Here is a 16,317-nt window from a genome sequence, read left to right as displayed (position 1 = left end):
TATTTGATTCACGAGTCGATTTAACATTAGTGGGTTCAGAAAAGCTGTATACTTCTTCCAACAATTACAAAACACGACTTTCTGTTAACTTCGTACTACCTCAACAGCATCTTTCCCTATTTTTCTATCATTTATTCATCTTTATATTTAGTTTATTTACCACTAAATAATTTAGTTTACTTTTCTGCTGTGGTATTAATGCGCTTCATAGTGTTCTGTTCTAAACTTGCCATCATCTAAAACTGATCTAAAATCTAAAATCTTCTGTCTGTTTAAAAAGCTGATAACTTTTATTGAAACGTTTATTGAAACTGATGTTTTAAAAATCTGTTCGTGACTCGACTGTGAGTCGATTCTTCTGAGTCGTTTGAAAGAGCTGTTCAAAATGAAACGATTCACTCGAGAAAACGCCCATCAGAACTAAAGGAAGCTCCTCCATTCCCAAACTTTCCACTGTCCCTGGTCTCACTTTACGGTGGGGGGGAAGCTTTTAACGGAAACGGGTAAACGTGGCACAGTTTGGGGGCGTGAACCAGGAGCCCTTCTCTGATGGGGGTCGTGTTAGAGTTTAATTATAGAGGACCATGTAAATGTAGACCTTCTCTGATGATGTCCACGGTCACTTATATCAGAGCTTTTGCCAAACACAAAGTGAACATTTACACCCAATGAAAGCACAATTCAATACTGCTATAATTCAATATAGCTTTTAGTTCCACACCAATGGTTTACTTTAACCTGGATGTGTGCTATTGTTGGTATTCACATATGCTTGGTTTCCCTTTATGAGTAAATCAAAGCTGTGCGTTGTGAATTCCTGGAGTGAAGGGGGAAGGGGAAGTGCAGGCCATGCACACGTGGAGACAGAGGCTTGTCCCGGGTTGCCATATCATCTACATTGTCTCCACACTATTCAATCTGAAATTATGCTTGATCTCTGGCACAGCTTTTATGTAAAAAAATAAATAAACAAACAAACAGAAATGTATATATTTCTTTTATTTATTTATTTAAGAAGAAGATACATCATTCAGAGAGTCTAGATTTGTGGGAATTTTTTGTCATTTTACTCCAATGTCGAGGTCCATTATAGTTCCACAGTGACCAATGGCGCTAATTATAATAATCCTGCACTGCATTGTCTAATTTAAAAGACAATGATATCCCCACAATAGATGCATCACTCCATGTGTCTACACACTTGGGGTTCTTCTAACGTGTTCCTCAATTCCTGTTGGGGTTTGATTTATACACACTGTAGTTGGGAGAAACTCTGCATTTATAATTGTTTCCAGCCAATAGGAAAATCCTGAAAAAAAAGTTAGGAATTTGGGAATTTAACCGCTTCCCCAAAATAACTAAAACGTTTGTTGTAAATAGAGCTTTATTTATAGGACACAAGTTAGGTCTACAAGCCAAATGCTGATGATGAAAAATCACAGCTCGATACGACTTTACCCAATTTGGCAACCCATGCTCTGGTCCCCGGCTATCCTCAACTTGTTCAAACTCACTTACGCACTGAAATCGCCCACATCAGACCCAAAATGGCTTCCTTGAAATTCTGCGTAACTTTCGCTCTGGCTTTTGGTTTATTCTCCACGGTTCTTGCTCAGTATGAGAAGTACAGCTTCCGCAGCTTTCCGCGTCACGAGCTCATGCCCCTGGAAGCGGCGTACAGACATGCGCTGGACCAGTACACCACGGAGAAGTGGCCGGAGACTGTGGAGTATCTGGAAGTGAGCCTGCGCTTGTACCGACTCCTCCGCGACAGCGAGGCCTTTTGTAACCTGAACTGCAGCTCAGCGCGCCTGGACTCAGAGGAGCGCTTCTCAGACTTCCCCGAGCTGTGCGCTTTCGGGAACGTGATGAAACGCGCTCAGTGTCTCAAGCGCTGCAAACAGGGCCTCCCAGCCTTCAGACAGACTCTTCCCAGCAGAGAAACCCTGGACGAGTTTGAGAGACGAGATCCTTACCGATACCTGCAGTTTGCTTACTTTAAGGTGAGTCTATATATATAAGCAGTGTACCATACACCAAATAAGTCCCCAAAGACGTACAGCCTCCATAATAAAGCACTAGACGTCAGATGGAAAGTCTTGAAAAGAATTTAAATGGTTATCCTTATGGAAACTGTAATAGGTATACAAGAGTCTACTTGTTCTTGATCAAGTAAAGATCCAGGATATAGTCACTGTGTAACTGAACAGAACTTCTATCTGTTTTATTAACAAAACAATAATTCAAACATGAAGCACATTAAGCATGCATGCCATTTTTTTCTGTTTACTGGAGCCAAAAGAGTTTTTTTTATTCCATGAATTTTATAGACAAAGAACCCAAAGAGTTTTTTACTCTGAAAGTACTGGAATGGCAGGGAAAGGTATTGTGTTTTTGTTATTCACTGAAGACGTTTTTCAGTCATTTTTCATGTTTCAGTATTTTTTTTGATCATATCAACATTACATTACTAACCTTTAAAGCAGTAAATGTAAGACAAAACTAGTGGGGCTATTTGTACTGTTTGTTTTGCTTTGTGTTACATCTGAAAAATGACTGGAATTATAATCAATGAGTTGGTTGCATGTGTTTCAGAGCAATAACCTGGCAAAAGCTGTGTCTGCTGCACACACTTTCCTAGTGAAACATCCTGATGATGAGATGATGCAAAGAAATATGAACTACTACAAGAGTTTACCTGGAGCTGAAGAGCACCTTAAAGACCTGGAGACCAAGTCATATGAGGTAAGACCCCAATCCACCCTCACACACTCCTCATTCACACCATTTAAACCGATGATTGGTGTTTTGTGAGGAGTTACTCTTGTATCTATTAAAGCAATACAATAAACATTTACAGAGTTTCTTACACATGAAATGTCTTGCCATGTCATGTATTTGGATATTGATGTACTGAATATGAGATACCCAGCTTGGAAACAATCAGTGCAATAGTACAAGCTTCCTGACCTAAATTCTGGTGTCGGTTTTAATGATTGAGTCACCAAATGTCAGATTGTTTTATCTATTGTGTTCTTTTACTGTTGTAGATGCTGTTTATTCGAGCAGTGCGGGCTTATAATGGTGATAATTATCGAACATCTGTGACCGATATGGAGCTGGCACTACAGGACTTCTTCAAGGCTTATGATGAATGTATTGCTGCGTCAGAGAGTTCCAGGGAAATCAAAGACTTTAAAGATTTTTACCCCTCAATTGCAGGTTTGTTCTACGTACAGTCGTATTAAAGGAAAAAACACCTTAAATTGTCTTAAGGTGTTGGGCCGCCACTAGCCACCAGTTTCAGTTTGGCTTTTCATGGACTCTAGATCTTAGTATGTTATAGTATTATTTAGTAGTAAGGAGTGATGAACTCCATTCTTCCGTAAGGTTCTCTCAGTTGGTGTTTTGATGTTAGTGTTGGAGAGTGCTATTTAACACATCAGTCCAAAATCTCCATGTGTTCAGTTTGGATGAGAGCTCTCGATATATTTTTACTTAAATTTGTGACCTGTCTGCATTCATCTGTATTGTATGTTTTAGTAGATGTATACCTTGTTAACAACAGTGTCATGTTTTTCTCATCCCTCTTGTACTCTCTTTAGATCACTATATTGAGGTTCTGGAAAGGAAGGTTCCCTGTGAAAGCAATCTGACTCCAGTTGTTGGTGGATATGTTGTAGAGAAGTTTGTGGCAACCATGTATCACTACCTTCAGTTTGCCTATTATAAATGTAAGGAAAACTGCCATTTAACGTGTACACATAACATTCAAAGAGAAACGTGACACTAAAGCAGTTTGTCTCATTTCTGTTTAATAATTAAATTGTGTGTGTGTGTGTGCATGTGTGTGTGTGTGATTTTGGTCACAGTGAATGACCTGAAGAATGCTGTTCCATGTGTTGCAAGCTACATGCTTTTTGACCCTGATGACGAGGTGATGAAGAATAATGTGGATTATTATAAGTATCACAAAGAGAAGCTAGGTCTTGTTGATGAGGACTTCCTACCCAGACCAGTCAGTGTTTCCTGTCCTAATAAATACACTTGTCCCATACAAACATACCATTTTATCTTTTATAAGATCATGCATAGATCATGTTTTTGCATTACATTTACAGGAGTAATGTTTTGTCTCATCGTTTTCTCTGTTACTGTTCATAGGAGGCAATCCGATACCTCAATCAGACAACACTACAGCTGCAGATGTTAAAATTTGCCAGAGAAAAGCTGCGGCAGGATGATGAGGTAAAAAAAGCATAATTAGTATTATATTAACACTTTGTAACACAAAATAAAAAAGATTGTAATTTGTTCTGATATTCTGTGAATTCACAATACAATAAACAAATAATTCATAAATAAATAACCTTAAATATTCATACCAATTAATATTTTCAATTTACGTTAAACATATTTAATTATTATATTTAATTATTACATTGGGCAGTTTCTAAAATAGCAGCTCTGGCACTAGTGTTCTGGCTGCAAGATGTATTTTAGTGTGACTTGTATAGTGGACGCTCATATTCAGTGTCAGACATGAAGCTGTTGCTTTGTTTTCTAACATGAGAAAGTCGTCAGGACTGAGGGCTTTGGAGTGTCATAGTAACCTGACAAGCTGTATTATTTATATTATATAAATCTCTTGGAATATGGGATATGCTGTTTAAGGAAAATAATCAACTTATAATTACAGCTACCTCTGTTATAGGAAACTGCATCAGGCTGTGTCACACAACCAATTCGGTATTTTCCAGTATTAGCACAAGCATTTGGGTTTTAATCTATATATATATATATATATATATATACGTAATCTATATATATACGTAATCTATATATATATATACATAGATATGTACATACTGAGTACACATACACGAACTACCTCGGGTCACGGGGAGCCTGTGCCAATCTCAGGCATCAAGGCAGGGTACACCCTGGGCGGAGTGCCAACCCATCACAGGGCACACACACACACTCTCATTCACTCACGCAATCACACACTATGGACAATTTTCCAGAGATGCCAATCAACCTACCATGCATGTCTTTGGACCGGGGGAGGAAACCGGAGTACCCAGAGGAAACCCCCGAGGCATGCAAGAACATGCAAACTCCACACACACAAGGCATTCTAGTGTTAGTGTTCTCAACACTAATGTAATAAAAAGGGGATTTAAACAAGTACAATATCTGTTTAACTTTAGAAATTTGTTTGCTTGTCCAAATTCTTTATCAATGTTTCCCTGTCAGTTTTGGCAACAGGCTAATCTTTTCTTGTACATAATAAAATAAAGATTATGACACATTTTACACAATAATCAAATGCATATGCAAACATACCAGTTAACAACTGACATGCCTGAAAGATTTTTACCATTCTTAAAGCATTGCTGTTTATAGCAGTCTGCTGTATTACATTTTTAATTTAATCAGCATTATTCCATGTTAAGAATACAATTTTTTACATTTTTATTAAATTATAATACTAGATTTCTGCTCTACTTACACTAGATTTCTGCTCTACTCCTGTACAGTTTGATTAGAAGGGTTTAGGCTATTGAATAACTCCATTGGTGTGTACCATAACACATTTAGCCATTAGGGTACGCTATAACCTTGAAGCATGTTGTGAGAAGACACGCACACTTGTTTGCCCTGCCTTCTATTGATTTGCCCTCAAATTACCACAATGAAAGTCTACTGTGTTTAAAGTGCTCTTTCTCTTTATCAGGGAGAAGTCGTGGAGTTTCTAGACGAGTATCTTGATGCTGAAGAGGAGTAGTATTAAATGAATATTGTATGCACTGAAAATAAGTCAGGATAGGAACAGAAGTGTTTTGTGAACAATAATTTTTTTCCAGCTTATGTTTGTATTTATTTCAGGCAGTGGGGTTCTTTTGTATTCTATAGGTACCAAACAAATGGTCGGTATTTGCTAAATGTTTGTTCCATGCTGTCTTAAAGTACAATCAATGTAATTCAGGATGAATCAAAATTCTATTTGCTGTTATTTTTGAATAAATGTAAAAATTCTTCCGTGTTTGTTATTGTCCATTTTTGCAAGCGTACACATTTAAGTATAATTCATATCACAAAATTACCTCTGGATTGAGGTATTGCCTTAGGTTTAGAATATTAAGAGCATCTGGAACTGTCATAAAGTTAAAAAATATATTTATGCTTTAAATATTGTTTTACTCAAATTTTGTTATACAAATTGGTCAAAGTATAATTTATTTATCTTGTAACAAAGTATATATTATAGAAACGTTAAAATCAGCAGATGACTGTTAAGGTCCAATTTGGAAAATGGCAATTGCAAAATTAGAAGTACACACTAAGGCACAAAATTCCTAGACTCAAGCATGAAAGTGCAGATCCTAAAATAACCTGACTAAATTTAACAGGAAAAGACTAAACACTAAAGCTTATGTTCAAACGTTTAAATTTTAGATGTGAATGTGTACTTAGACACGCACCCACACACATAAACCCTAAATTCTGCCTGAAATGCTGACCTGTCTTTTTCTCTCTCTCTCTCTCTCTCTCTCTCTCTCTCTCTCTCTCTCTCTCTCTCTCTCTCTCTCTCTCTCTCTGTGAATGTTTCTTACATTGGTGTGATAAACTGCACAGATGCTCCATGTTCAAACACTTTAAAATGAGCCTTTGTTCATCCTGTTACTGTGTGTGTGTATTTGAATTTAATCATGGACGTTTTTTTCTTCAGTAACTTTTTGAATGCTCCAAATAGTTACCAGCATGTATACAGTTACCATGGACACAGACAAATTCACATATATACACTCATATATTTCAAATAGGAACAAATGTAAATTAATCAAGTGGATTTTATTTGTAATTGTTCTGTTAGTTTATCACACAAGTGTGCAGCAGTCGTATGCCACAATAAAGCTTAGAGCTTCTGTTTGAAGACATATTAAACATTGGTCAAATAGGTAATACCCAGATACATCACAAAAGCCTTAAAATAAATGCTATTGATCAAATCGTATAACGGAATATCAATTTGTTGGAAATAAAAATAGCAGGGACACAGACTATAATAAGGCAAGCCTGTTAAACCTGCAGACTATAAATTAATTTTAACCTAAACGATTATACAGTAATATCTGTGACTGGAGAATATAACATGCCCATGTACACAATTTAAGAAGCGTCACTTTCACCAATATTACTAGTGACATGCTGGGAGACTGCCTAGTCACAGACAAGTGTTAGCTACTCAGTCTACAGGTACTTAATGTACAAATGAAGCTGTTGTGCAAATGAAGAGAGACTGACACTAGCTTGAAACTAAAAAGATATTCACAGGCAAGTTGATATCAGCTCTGAAATATCACTTGTTCAGCTCTGAAATATCATTTGTTAAATTACAATACCGCATGAATACATAAAAAGCTTCATGTCATATTGGTATTTGGCACAAAATTGTTTTGGTACTGGAGATGTATTTTTCAGGACATGTTTCTGATTGTTTTACAATGAATCACAATGAGAATAAAAATATGTGAACAATTATGTGTTTTCAAATTACAAAGTATAGTGTAAACTAAATATAAAGATTATAACACTCCCTGGCATCCGACTCCTTATAAATATATGTGTATAAATATAGTGTGAATAATTGATACTTTGTGGTGTAGAAATATTAAAATTATTTCTTTAATTATTCTGACTTTTCCTTAGAGAAATTTGAACATTTAACATTTAAATGTCTATGCAATTCATAACATTTAATTTAATTTAATTGACAGTTATCTGGCCAATAAAGTGACCTTTAAATGTCTTTATCAATTAATTCATTTTCAAATTTCATTTTCAATTTCACCTAAATGAAATACAGTTCAACACTATTTACTTTAGCTCCATGGGACAGATTCTTAATAATGATATTTTAAGCTTTAATACTCCAGAGCATGTTACTACCACCATAATGTGACTATCTATGGAAATTTATGGGCGGCTGCTTTTACTTAGTAAAAAATAACATAAGAATTTTAAAGATGGCTATCAGACCACTTGAAACAACACAACTGATGATACCTATCTATCTACCATGCCCACTTCACTCTGGTTAATTATAAAATATGGAAAAAGCTCTACAATATATTTATACTCCGGTTAACTACAATTGATGAAGAAGTCAGTCTGTGTCAAAGTGCTAGACAACAACAATAAAACACTAAGGCATTTGTTACACTCAAAAGGTTTAAATTAGTCTCCACCATGTTCGCGGCACCCACAAAAATACCTCATCTACCCTTCAAGCTAAATATATAACTGTCACAGGGTCTCCACAGTATAGAAGACCCAACACTGATTGCTCTACAGTTGATTGGTCCTCTCTTGCTATGCTTCTGTTATGGCTTCACACTTTCAATATCACCTTCTATGATTCATTTTTTATGATATCATTAAGATACGGATATTTACTTCCAAGTATATTGCAGATGTAAGGAGCATTTCTGAACCAATTCCGTTGTGTATTTGAGATCCTGGCTACTTATTGTATGTCCTTGTGGTGCCTTTCCCTGTTTTCTTCTTTTGATTACCCAATTCGCCTGTGCTCCTGCCCTTTCTGCCAATGCTGATTCTTATAAATAATGTTTTTCAGACAAAACCTGCCTTTGTTGACTTCGGCAAATTATAATCACAAATTTAAAATACTTCCTAAAGAATTATTATTCTTGTATTTTATATAATTTATCTATTGCTCACATGTATGTGATTGATATTTGCTTCTTCACTGATGGGTCTCAGTGAAGTTTCACTGTCTCTGTTTGTTGAAACTCCAGTTTTCAGCATTTATATTCGGTGTACAAACACTTTACTGGTCACATATATTGAATCTGCTATGGCTGAAACAAAGTTCTTTGAAAAACGTTATTATCCTGTAAAATTCAAATACCAACAAGCATCTAGCGTCTCAAACGCAAACATCAATAGCCTTTCAAATGCAGTCCACACAATGAAAGGAAATCCACAAAGAAATAATTAGGCATTATATATAAGCAGGTATAACACAAGAAATAACATGTACACTGCACTGCAAAAATGAAAAAATAAAATGTTTTAACAAAGCACTAAAAGACTTCTCTCACGACCCAGTAAGATATTTCTACTTTAAGGGACATGAGGAAATACCCCCACGTTGTGTGTATATTAGTATGTATATAGGTGCATGTACTTTATAATGTTCAAACATACGTGCCGTTTGTGTAAGCCATTTGTGTCAGGTTACACAGTCTGCTGGAGTTCGATGCATTGTGTTTGTCTGTTAGTTCCATTCAGCTGATAATGAGAGGTCTTCTGTTGCCTTCTTTTGTAACACCATACACCTAAGGCCACACCCACAATTGCTGCTACAATGCCAACAATGATAGCAGCAATAGTTGGCCCATGACCAGCTAAGTGGCAAGGGTGCACAGTGCAAGATCCATCGTCTTCTGGCTGATCCAGGCTACGATCCACATCACCTTCCATCACACTCTGATTCTCATGGGTTTCTACAACTACAGCATCATCAACAGTAGGAGTCTGATCATCAAAATGGCCAATGTCTTTGGTTTTCCAATAGACGTTCACTGTGGGTGTGACCACATTGCTAATAACATGGACTGGTGAAGCAGGCGTGGTTTCTACTGGTGCCATGCCTGAAGGTGTGGCAGTGCGTTCAAAACCCAGCCCCTGTTGACTGGTGCTGACATTCTCAGGAGCAGTGCTGGGTGTGTTTTTCAGAGTTGTCTCATCTAGGCCACCTGAGATCTGAGTGTGGCTGATTAAAGGAGTGGGGCTCAATTCAACATCATTTTCTCTCTCAAATATATCATGGAATTCATCTTTAGATATATCATCTACTTTCTCATGTTCTATCTCCACTGGACTCTTGGCTTCTCTTTCCACCTCCTCCACTGCTGGTGTCTCTGTAACAGCATATGTTTCTTCAGAAAGAACAGGCACTACATCAGAAACATCTGTTTGAGGCATGTCAGTCACACTGTGAAACTCTTCCTCTTGGTTGTAAAATACTTCCCTAAAACTCTTTTCTCCAAGGCTTCCAGTTACATTCTTAACCCCCACATCTTGATGATCAGTCACTTTACTAAACTCTTGCTCTTCAGGCATTTCAAACACACCTTCAGTTGGTTCCTCTTTGTGTCTGTGCTCAACCCCTCCAAGATTTGTCTCTTTTGGGATGTTGGTCACACTTTTAAAATCATCCACCTTTAAACTGTCTGTCACATTCTCTATGTCCACACCCTGCCCTGGTACTGTCTCCCCTGTAGATTCTCCACCTGCTCGCTCCTCCTCCTGGTGAACAGGATATCCATCAAGCCATGACTCCACAGTACCCCCTACACTGTGACTGGCAGGTTTGTCTGTTGGAGGCTGGCTGATAAACCCACCCTCATGATCCTCTGTCTCAGGCTCTGACTGGTCTTCACCAGGCTTAACTAAGATGTAATTCTCATCTGTGGTGGAGTCTTTAATAGGTGTGCCTGTGGTGATAAGAGGATGCTCCTCTTCCTGGAAAGCCTCTGAGGGGAACCAGAACATGTGTTTTTGGCTTAGCTGAGATACTGGAGGCTCTGTTACAGACACTGCAGTGTTTTTCTCCATCTTGTCTATTGCTTTCACTTGCAAGACTGGTTCTAAATGGTCTGGTTCAGGTGTAGACTCTTCCTCTTCTCCATGATCAGTAGGTCTAGGCATCGTACTCAGGCGATGCACCTCATCATAGAGATGATGGCCGTCTGAGAGCTTGTCTTCATAGTCAATGAAGACCTCAGCTTTATCTGTAATAAATCATATACACAGATGTTAACAACTGACTATAAAACTCACAACTCTTATTTAGCTCAATTAATGTTAGTCTTAGCAAAACATTAATGTTCTTAGGAATTTTTACTGTTAGTAAAATAAGTAATGTAGGTATAGTAATGAGTAATTGGTAGGGATTTCCTGGGCCTTTATTATTAGCTTTTGATGTGGCTGCAGGCTTTTATTACAGCAAAATTAGAGGCACAATTGATAGCTGATTGGAAACCAAGCTGGACTGATTAAGCAAGTAAAACTGGGTGTATACTTACTGGGGAAAAAAAATAAAAAGTGTAATAGCTGTGGTCAATGCCATTTAAAACTGCTGTACCAACCTAGTAATACATATCATTATTAAATATCAGTTTGTTAAATCTCGATACTGTTCACACTCTTACCTTTTACACAGAGTTGCACCAAACCATACCACTCTCCACAGCTGTCACACAACAGGCTGAATGCTGTCTCACCATTGGGAAGAATGTATCCTGGGTTGCAGGCATACAGAAGCTCATCACCCAACTCCAGGCCTGTCTGTCCCTGCAGGTGTGTATTGGGAAATGAGGGTGGACCTCCGCAGGGAGCCCCTGGTGCATGTAGGTCAAGAAAATAGATTTTAAAATAGACTTCTGTTTTAAACATTGAACATTTCATCTACAAATTGTTTACAATAGATTACTTTGAAAATATTAACTCAAAAGGCCTCTCTGCATTTCACAAAAAAAGTTAACTGACCACTGTCTTTCACACAGAACACAGCCAGTCTTTCATATGTCTCAGTCACATTCTCCACCTGCATGTCCACTGCTCGTAAGCTTCCAGAGATACTCCTGCACACTGTTGTCCTGCAGGCAGACCATTAAAAAACGTAGTTACTACTCACTGGTGGAAATGAATCAGAATGCCCCATTAAATGTCACCTTTACATGAATGCAGTTTGAATTTTACATTTTTCTTATTGCTTATTCTATACAGAGTTATAAGGAGCCTGCAACCCATCCCAGGGGACTCGGGGATGAAGGAATGGAACAACCATCGCAGGCCATGATCACTCACACACTACAGAAAATTTGGAGATGCCAATAAGATTACATGTCATTGGAATGTGAAGGAAACTGGGAGTACCTGAAGGTTACCAACAAAGAACAGGGAAAATATGCAAAAAACAAATCACACACAAATAAAACACACAAAGGGTGGAGGCAAGAATTGAGCCCCATGGATATGGGTGTATGGGTTAGCATGAATGCTTAGTAATGGCAGGTGTTACTATTATCAGTACTTCTTCCTAAGTTAGATAGGTTTTATTACTTTTGTTCACTTTTATGTAGTTTTAAGATATATGCTTTCCTGTCAGACATTCTTTAAACATAATTAAAATTGTGACAGTTCTATCTGTGCCAATCCTGATCCATGCTCTTTAAGTCTGTGAATTCTGAGACTGAGATTCACTTCTCTCTCAGTCAGTGGATCATTTGAGTCAGTGAGTTAAGTGAGTCTTGATCTGGCTTATTTAATCAGAGCTTTAGATTGCCATAGTTTCAGTGCATGCAAATAAAGTCTATATTGGATGGGGTGAGAAAATTTTTTTTGCTAAACATGAACATACTAGAATGTTAAATATTAAACACAATAGCAACAAGCTACACATTTGAGCAAATGTACTACATTGGTAAATGACTTTGAACATTTTTTTTCTGAACAGACGGAGGTGCTTCACTTCTTCACTGTTGGAATTTTCCTCAGTGTGTAAAGTTGACAAGAAATTGGTTCCTTATCCCACATTGTAACATTCACTTGTAAAATGTGAGTCAGAATCAGAGAGTGTGTGTGTGTGTGTGTTTGTGTGTGTGTTTGTGTGTGTGTGCGTGTTTGGTTGAGGGTGTGCATGGGGTGTCAAGATTTTACTTTGGGAAAACATTAGGACAGTGTAATGTTACCTTGGTAATGTCCCACATCTGAGTTCACAACTGAAGACTATCATGGTATATTACAGACGAAAATTGATTACATAAATAAATTAAATTGTTTTACCCAAGAATTTACTAAAACACTGCTTAGTATAAAAGGTTTTTAACACTTGTTACACAGAACAATTGAGACCCTTTCTGACATTCTGTAATGAGCTCGGGTGAATCCTGTTTCCACTGATCATTACAGAGATATTTTGACAACTTAACTAAAGCTTGGTACATTTACCAATGCTGAATTCAGGTAATTGGAGATAAAAATCAAAACGCGAATCATACCTGACTGTGCATGTCTGAGTCAAAAGAAAACCATTAGATCAAATAAATTGTCTGTAGACTTCTGAGACTGAATTGTGTTGAGTCACAGATGCCGAATTTGATTAAACGGAAGACATCTTGAATCACAGAAGCTTATTTTAGAGTTGGCTATTCAGGTCATCACAGCAAATCTCTAGTCAGGAAAGTGACCAAGAAGGTCTCTCTGATGAACTCCAGAGGTCCTGTGTGAAACTTGCCAGAAGCACAACCATCTCTGTATCATGTCACTAATTGTGCTTTAATATTAAAGTTTCCAGAAAGAAGCCTCCTGGTGTTTGCCTAAACACACCTAAAGGGGTCTTAATCCAACATTCTGTAGTTTGATTAAAAATACATTTTTAAGAAAAAGTAAACTTAGTAATCTACAAGCTGTTCTAAATGTAGTCTAGTGATGTTTTACAGTAGCAGTGAGCAACGTCAGTCAAAGCAAAGCATACACAGAACTTTTCATTCTTGGCCAAGTTTCCATGAAACCATTGCAGCACAAAGATCATTGTATGATAGAGAAAAATAAACATTGCATTATACACTTTCCCTGCCAGTTAGGATGATTTAAATTTTGTGACACTCAGCCCTAATAAAACCAACTATTTTCTGTTTCAGTGTGTATCTAAACTCTACGTCTCTCCTTCAAACTCTCAATTCAGTTTCACCAATAATAGGATACATTTCCCCAGGGTGAGCTCCTGACTTTTTATTTTTTATTTTTGTGTATGCAAAGCTTCTTGCATTCTTTATGGCCATAAAATTGTAGAGTGGCTGTATATCCATTTTAATAGTAAGGCATTAAAAATATTAAACAGCATAAATTATTTTTAAAGGTTGCAAATATATTTTATGATTCAAATGTTTGACCTGTTTTTACGGTTATACTTCAAAACAGAAAAGAAAAAACGTACATTAAATCTACAATGTGATAATTACTCTGGGATTTGAGCTTTCATGTTGAACAATATACATAAACTGTGGAATTGCACAGACACCAAGCCCTGAGAAAGTGCTAATGTATTTTGTGACATTGCCACAGGTCCAGCTCTCTCAGGGGCCTGAATACCTGCAGGTGCAAATGGAAAGTTTCTGCAAAACATATTGTGCCCCTTCTAAATGTGCACAAAAGCAGCCTTCCAGCAAATGTGGACTGTTATTCTCAAATGTAAGCAATCATACTGACAAATAGTTTCAATAAGTGTGAATGTGTTACTGTGGGCTCTTACCCAATGCTGGGACCAGAAAGCCAACCACGTGCACAGGCAGAGAATGAACACTCAACAACAGCATGACGAAGCTCCATTGCTGATGCCATCCGAGCACCGTGATGTCCACATACACTGGAAGCTGCCTCAAAGCCTATATCTGAACCATTTTTCAAGTCTAGCAGAAAGACACGACCTGAAAAATAGATAGAGAGAGAGAAAGAGAGAGAGAGACCACATTTTATACATAGACCACATTTTACTCAAGTCAACAATACAAAGGTTTTAAAAAAGTGCTAGTGTACTTAAGAAGATGAATTTCAGTAAAATTGCACAGGGTTTGAAGAAAACAGGCTCGGCATGGTGAAGATGAAACTTCCCTTTCACTTTAGATAGGAGGAATATGTCATAATGGTAGAGTAAGTTTAAATGAGGGTAGTGTGTGTGTGTGTGTGTGTGTGTGTGTGTGTGTGTGTGTGTGTGTGTGTGCATGCAAAACTGGGAGGGATAAGGTTTTATTTTTGGTGATAGGGTGTGCCACATGGACACTAACTTAAAGAGTTTCTCAACAAAAGGTAAGTACAAAATTAAGACTGAAGCTCATCTCCAAACAGGATGTATGACTCCAGGATGAAAAAATGAATTCACATATACACACAAACACCACAGTCAGCACCATTCCATAACCCCACCCGATCAACACATACGCACACACGCACGCGCACACACACACAGACATGCATGCACAGACACACTTTAAGCAGGCCTGTGTATAAGAAAAACTTTCATAAACCTACTTATAATTCACAGTTTCACACATAGGATTAAAATAACAGTAATAGCCTGTCATTGTAGTGAGGTCACAGTGCACTCACTAACTGTCTCGACAAATTTACTCCAAAGTAGTACTTCAATTTGGATTTCAAATATTGACATATGGTACATTTATCCAAAAGCAACCAAAGACGTCAAATCTGCTAGTGACAAGGTGATCCGAAATGGAAAGTACAAATAAAAATAATTAGCCAAATTGATGTAATGCAGAACAGCAAAAATGTAATTTATACTATAATATAATGACTCTTAGACACAAGAAAATGCAGATGATGACAAAGTTCCAATCACGTGGTTAATTCCAACCATCAGACCACTTGACACTCCTCAGCTGACGCACCATAAATGATTTGTCATTAGTTTTTCTTTGCTGTTAAATGCCACAATGATTAAATGTCTGTTACAATGATGCGATCATATTAGGTGTTAAGAGTGAGTAAATGTTTCTGGACAGGATGACACGGTCGCTACTTTTTAATATCATAAAGTGCACTGTGAGTTCTTGCCCACTGTTTTGATGCCAACATAAGACCAATAACACACTGCTTCTCAGTTCCAGTCTTGGAACCACTTTTAATAGTTCCCCCTGTTAAATGCTTACGACCTGCATGAGTTGCATCAGATATTAGAATAGAATTGAATTGGCCACACCTCTACCTACCAGCAATCGATTTTCCAGGCTTCATTTCTGGCACATATCTCCCTCCTCGTGCTGTCCAAAATGTGGACAATCACTTCTCACCTGCTCCACTCCAGCTGTGTGGATCTATTTTACCAGATTAAATCAATGCAGTTTATACAATCTGGTGAGTATAAAAGAGGGAGACAAATGGAAAACAGCATTTTCCACTACATCTGGGCATGCTGTGTGGCCTCTCTAATGCACTTTAAAGCATTCATTAATGAGGCTCTCTGTGGCATAACTGCCAAGTTTGGTAGCCTACACGCATCCCTACTGGGGCATATAATGTAAAAGTAGTACATAGACTTCCTGAAAACTACATGTGTAAAAGTTGAAAACCTCGTTATGGATTTATGCTTTAGCAGTGATGTTGTACAGATGAACAATAGATGCTAATTTATTGCTAGCCTAAAGAATGCATGGTTATAATACTATATTTTATTCAGGGAAATTCGTACAAGAGTTTAGTGCA

General features: G+C 37.5%; 2 protein-coding genes across 2 annotated transcripts; one reads left to right on the top strand and one right to left on the bottom strand.

Annotated features, from left to right (window-relative positions):
- Positions 1–1,403: 1,403 nt before the first annotated feature.
- On the top strand, positions 1,404–6,045 carry crtap (cartilage associated protein). Its single transcript, XM_060897242.1, has 7 exons — positions 1,404–2,003; positions 2,596–2,745; positions 3,051–3,222; positions 3,606–3,734; positions 3,873–4,018; positions 4,165–4,248; positions 5,741–6,045. Exons 1-7 carry the CDS (start codon positions 1,548–1,550, stop codon positions 5,789–5,791), a joined length of 1,188 nt encoding a protein of 395 aa, XP_060753225.1. The 5' UTR covers positions 1,404–1,547; the 3' UTR covers positions 5,792–6,045.
- Positions 6,046–9,190: 3,145 nt separating this feature from the next.
- susd5 (sushi domain containing 5) lies at positions 9,191–15,849 on the bottom strand. The gene is made up of 5 exons (XM_060857407.1): positions 15,825–15,849; positions 14,351–14,525; positions 11,584–11,693; positions 11,247–11,435; positions 9,191–10,826 (listed from the first exon to the last, which is right to left on the bottom strand). Exons 1-5 carry the CDS (start codon positions 15,847–15,849, stop codon positions 9,268–9,270), a joined length of 2,058 nt encoding a protein of 685 aa, XP_060713390.1. The 3' UTR covers positions 9,191–9,267.
- Positions 15,850–16,317: the final 468 nt, after the last annotated feature.

This window comes from Tachysurus vachellii, chromosome 21 (assembly GCF_030014155.1).
Source record: "Tachysurus vachellii isolate PV-2020 chromosome 21, HZAU_Pvac_v1, whole genome shotgun sequence".
Taxonomy (NCBI): Eukaryota; Metazoa; Chordata; class Actinopteri; order Siluriformes; family Bagridae; genus Tachysurus; species Tachysurus vachellii.
Note: the sequence above shows the minus strand (reverse complement) of the source record. Positions and strands in the feature narration are given on the sequence as shown.

Excerpts from the sequence above, each read along its gene's own strand:
- crtap (XM_060897242.1), top strand. The coding sequence starts at position 1,548 with ATGGCTTCCTTGAAATTCTGCGTAACTTTCGCTCTGGCTTTTGGTTTA. Across the intron at positions 2,004-2,595 it reads TGCAGTTTGCTTACTTTAAG|AGCAATAACCTGGCAAAAGC; the intron begins GTGAGTCTATAT and ends CATGTGTTTCAG. Across the intron at positions 3,223-3,605 it reads TTTTTACCCCTCAATTGCAG|ATCACTATATTGAGGTTCTG; the intron begins GTTTGTTCTACG and ends TACTCTCTTTAG.
- susd5 (XM_060857407.1), bottom strand. The coding sequence starts at position 15,849 with ATGAAGCCTGGAAAATCGATTGCTG. Across the intron at positions 14,526-15,824 it reads GCCTGGAAAATCGATTGCTG|GTCGTGTCTTTCTGCTAGAC; the intron begins GTAGGTAGAGGT and ends TCTATTTTTCAG. Across the intron at positions 10,827-11,246 it reads GGTGCAACTCTGTGTAAAAG|ATAAAGCTGAGGTCTTCATT; the intron begins GTAAGAGTGTGA and ends GATTTATTACAG.